The 4,081-nt window shown below is 40.3% G+C and overlaps 1 protein-coding gene across 2 annotated transcripts; it reads right to left on the reverse strand.

Annotated features, from left to right (window-relative positions):
* Positions 1–249: 249 nt before the first annotated feature.
* On the reverse strand, positions 250–3,769 carry LOC149845646 (ACT domain-containing protein ACR10-like). Of its 2 annotated transcripts, XM_089997691.1 has the most exons (6): positions 3,326–3,769; positions 3,006–3,227; positions 2,817–2,922; positions 1,062–1,665; positions 471–659; positions 250–348 (listed from the first exon to the last, which is right to left on the reverse strand). In XM_089997691.1, exons 1-5 carry the CDS (start codon positions 3,480–3,482, stop codon positions 519–521), a joined length of 1,230 nt encoding a protein of 409 aa, XP_089853817.1. In that variant the 5' UTR covers positions 3,483–3,769; the 3' UTR covers positions 250–348; positions 471–518. The 2 variants fall into 2 exon arrangements, with proteins under 2 accessions (XP_089853817.1, XP_089853818.1); XM_089997692.1 differs by having other exon boundaries at positions 250–659; positions 3,326–3,629.
* Between the last annotated feature and the right edge of the window lie 312 nt (positions 3,770–4,081).

The following is a 4,081-nucleotide window of genomic DNA, read 5'->3' on the forward strand; positions in this document are numbered from 1 at the left end:
TGTTGAATGCAAAAACGTTCGGCTCTCTCTCTCTTTCTCTGAAACTTTTCATATGAGAACTTGCATGTAAAATTTTCTTTTCATATGAGATTTTTTTCATTTCCATACGTGGCCTAAAAGCTCTTCAAGAAGATATTTCTACACATCTTTCATGAAGTTCGCGGTACATGCCAAAGCCCAAATCAACCGGGGGTTGTAGCCCTCGTGTGTCTTCTTTTACAAAGTTGCACAGCCAACAAAATGGAAATCTCAGCAATAACAGTAGCCAATGTGTATTATATGCGAGATTTCAGAGACGATGAGCTATAAATTACAGTTGTTGGTCCCCCTGTACTGGCGGTTGTAATTCTACAATGAAGTCAGTTGTTGAAGCTAAACACATATGGCACTGTAAACAGGCTCAAGCATTACAGTTCTCTGTGCATAAAGTGAATATGACACGCCACTATGTACATAAAACTTCCACAGACCTATATGGCTCCTTCCACCATAGTTAGGCTTGTGTTCCTGAGACTCAGCTAATCCCACCCCATTAACATCTTTCTCACCTCTTCCTCAATCTTGTTTCTCACACTAAACAAGCCATGGTCATCATCCAAGAGGAGAATTCTGTAGATCTCCCACTCCCTATCACCGATCACATGCCTCCCTATTTCAGCCTGTCATGATGCATTAGAAGATTGTAAAACTTACTAGGATTAATTATAATAGAGAGCATAAGATGACAAGTAAAACAGGGCACATTCTCTACCTCATTTGTCTTACACAGTTTAAATGTCCATTGGCGGTAGCACAATTTTCTTTTAAGCACCGATAGGATGGTATTGTATGCCATTTTATTCAAAAGACAAGTAATGTATCATTGCTTAAAAAATGGCACATTCACAAAATACCATGCACAAAATGGCATACAAGGACTCCAATCCCGTTAACTAAAATGCATACAGTGAGGAAATTGGTAGTCCTTATGCTAAGGTGCAGCCACAATAAAATGCTCCAAATGAGTGTCTGCTGACATCTTCACCAAAAGAGAAAGAAAAGTGGGAGGGAAGAAGACATACTAAGAAGATGCATATATTGAGCTTTTTGAGAGCAAGGGTGATGTCATAGAAAACCAATGGCCGACCCCTGCCAGATAGTTCAACCAGGTTAGCAACTAGAAGCTCCATATCTGGATCTCGACTCACCACCTTCACTTGCAGAGGTTGAAGCAGTTCCTTTCGCAACCTGGAACACAAGGCATTCTGTTTCTCGGAATCAATCATCTTCTTTCCATCTGCTTGCACTATAAACAACTCTGCCTCACAACTGCCATTATCCTTTGAAGTAAACTTTCCATAACAGACTTGTATATGGTACTCCTTCAGAGTTCTCATAGTGTCATACATAAGACCTTTATGATCAAAACAGAGGATCTGGACAACAGTGTGAGATGGGCTAAGCGAGTTATTGATTGTAACCGAGATCTTAGTGTCTGCATTCTGATTTCTACTGAATGTTTCTTCAGTAAATAGAGATGAACGAACAGATGAAGAGGAGGCTTGTTGGAAAATTCCCATTTCTGGACCAACCAATTCCAACCCACAGCTTATCATGGATCCTCCCAAAACCCTTCTTAGATGCTCACATGTTTCAGCTCTCCTACTTTCCATGTGGAGTTCCTCCCTTTCCAAAATATAAAAACAATCTTAATTTCATTACTCTAATCACATGGTGCCCGCATGCATGCGTGCGTATAAACAAGTACCAACAATTCTTTTGGAAATCAAATTTGAACAAATACAATCAAAACCAGAAAAAATTAACACCATGGTAAATTTAGCATTCTAGGTGACATGAATTCAGAAGGATGGTATTAAGATCACTTTTCTAAGAGGTCAATATACCTAAGGGAATTGTCCTAACCAGTTTATCCTTCCGACCCACTTAACCATTTCCAAGAAGCATAGTTTCAGGTGCCTTTTACTTAATCTGAACCTGTAGGTGCTTTTTTTTTGTATGACACCTTCGGGATTAGAGACCTAGCCGCGCTGGCTCCCAATGGTGTAAACCCGTGGCACACCCCTTGCCCCCAGGGAGTCTCCCGGCTGAGCAAGGGCTTATCCCTTGCCCTCATTAATGCAAGGGGTTTGACACTCATGGGAGTGGAACCTTGACCACCCGTCTAGTGGCCAAGGCCCCCTCCACTGCACCAAACCCCTTCGGGCTGAATCTTTGGGTGCTTATTTAATAAAAAGAATACTTCAAAACAAATTAAACTAATGAAAAACATCTTTTATTGTAAAAGTTTAGTGAAATAAGAGCCTTTGTTTTTTTTTGTCTCTAGAATTTAATCTAAACATGAAAAATACTTAATTCTATACATGTTTTCCATTAAACAAACTACATGGAGTACATCTGCAGGTTCAAAAGCAAAAATAGCACTGCAAGTCTGCAACTATGAATTTTGGAAAATGGTTGGGACGTTAGGAGGGTAAACTGGTTAGGACCTACCAATTCCTCCAAATGCACATATAAAAAAGGTCATTTGTACTGTACATCAAACTCTTAATATTCAATTTGGATATAGATCTGACAGTACAAATGCGACGGAAACATCATCTGTGACTCAACTTAAGTTGAGAAACATAATGAGATCTCTTTCCTAAAGAGTCAGATAAAAACATGGCTAAAAGAAGAGATAATGTTCATGGAATGTAAAAGAAAGAGGCCAAACTTAAGTTGAGAAACATAATGAGATATCTTTCCTAAAGAGTCAGAGAAAAAATATGGCTAAAAGAAGAGATAATGTTCATGGAATGTAAAAGAGGCCAAACCTGGTGTCTGTTACAAAGAAGAGATCCATAACCTTCCCATCTGGAGTTGTTGAGACCTTCACTTTTCTGATGGTGAGCTCAAGTTCACACAAAGCCTCAGTCACATCTGCTTTTGTATTGAAACAAAAGAGTGAACAAAAGCTAAAACTGAGAAAACAAAAACCAACAAAGAAGAAGGGACAAAATTACCGTGCAGAAGACCCCTCCGATCCAAGGAACACAGTTTCAGCATGTAAACTTCCGACGGTTTTGCCGGAATCTCCTGCCGGAGATACAAAGAAGCCGCCGAAAAACACGATGGGCACACAGACAAGAGGCGCTTCTTCAGATTGCTCCACCTTGTGGGCCGGCCAAGCGGCCGAGGAACCACCCAGAAAACCAAGTAACACCATTTCCCGTCCGTAGAAACGTCTAAAGAACAACACCCACAAATTCCTTTTCTGAGAAAACGATCAACTGAACGATACCCAGAAAGAGAAAACCAAGAAAAGAACGAATAGAAGTGTTACCTCCTCGAGTAATGGTTAAGCCAAACTGCAGAATTATTCGACAGAGATCGCAACCAAGCCCAGTTTTATCTGGGCAATTGACGGTGATGATGGTGGGATCTCCTTCCTTGCAGCCGTTTCTGATGAGAACCACGTCGTCTTCGGATTGAATACCCATGTTGGTCGCAGTCCTTTTCGTCCTTCTCACTGAAAAATCGTAGAAAATCTCGATCTTTGCCTCCTTTGGAGGACAACCATCGTCGTTTTCTTTCGAGTGGGAAGCAAGAAAAAGGAAACAGGGGAGTAACAGAGGAAGGAAAGCAGAGCGCTCTCTCTCTCTCTCTCTCTCTCTTTGTGGCTTGCTTACTGTCAAGTCCCCAAAGAAGTGTGGAGGCAAGCAGCTCTCTCTCTCTCTCTCTCTCTCCTCAAGTATTGAAAAAATGGGGTTGGGAGTATCTTTCTTCTCCTCCTAGATTCCTTTAGGTGCTTTCTTTGACCTCATTCTATATCTAATTAGTCTTTTCAGCTCTTTGAACGATCTTGAAAACACCGATTGCTGAATTTTGTGCTATATATATATATATATATATATATATCACTTGTTATTGGTCTCGATTTGATTATTTTAATCTCTTGATTTAGAAGTGATCAAGAGGGGCTTAAGAGAGACAAAAAGTGATTAAGATGGAGATATTAATCTATGTTTGGATCTCTAACTATCTTGCTCTTGTATGCTAGCCCGGGCAATTTGACCATATGAAGCCGACTTATATTTGT

Source organism: Nuphar pumila, chromosome 2 (genome assembly GCF_984573655.1).
Source record: "Nuphar pumila chromosome 2, dmNupPumi1.hap1.1, whole genome shotgun sequence".
NCBI lineage: Eukaryota > Viridiplantae > Streptophyta > Magnoliopsida > Nymphaeales > Nymphaeaceae > Nuphar > Nuphar pumila.

Excerpts from the sequence above, each read along its gene's own strand:
- LOC149845646 (XM_089997691.1), bottom strand. The coding sequence starts at position 3,482 with ATGGGTATTCAATCCGAAGACGACGTGGTTCTCATCAGAAACGGCTGC. Across the intron at positions 2,923-3,005 it reads TCGGAGGGGTCTTCTGCACG|ATGTGACTGAGGCTTTGTGT; the intron begins GTAATTTTGTCC and ends ATACAAAAGCAG. Across the intron at positions 660-1,061 it reads TCAATATATGCATCTTCTTA|GCTGAAATAGGGAGGCATGT; the intron begins GTATGTCTTCTT and ends GCATCATGACAG.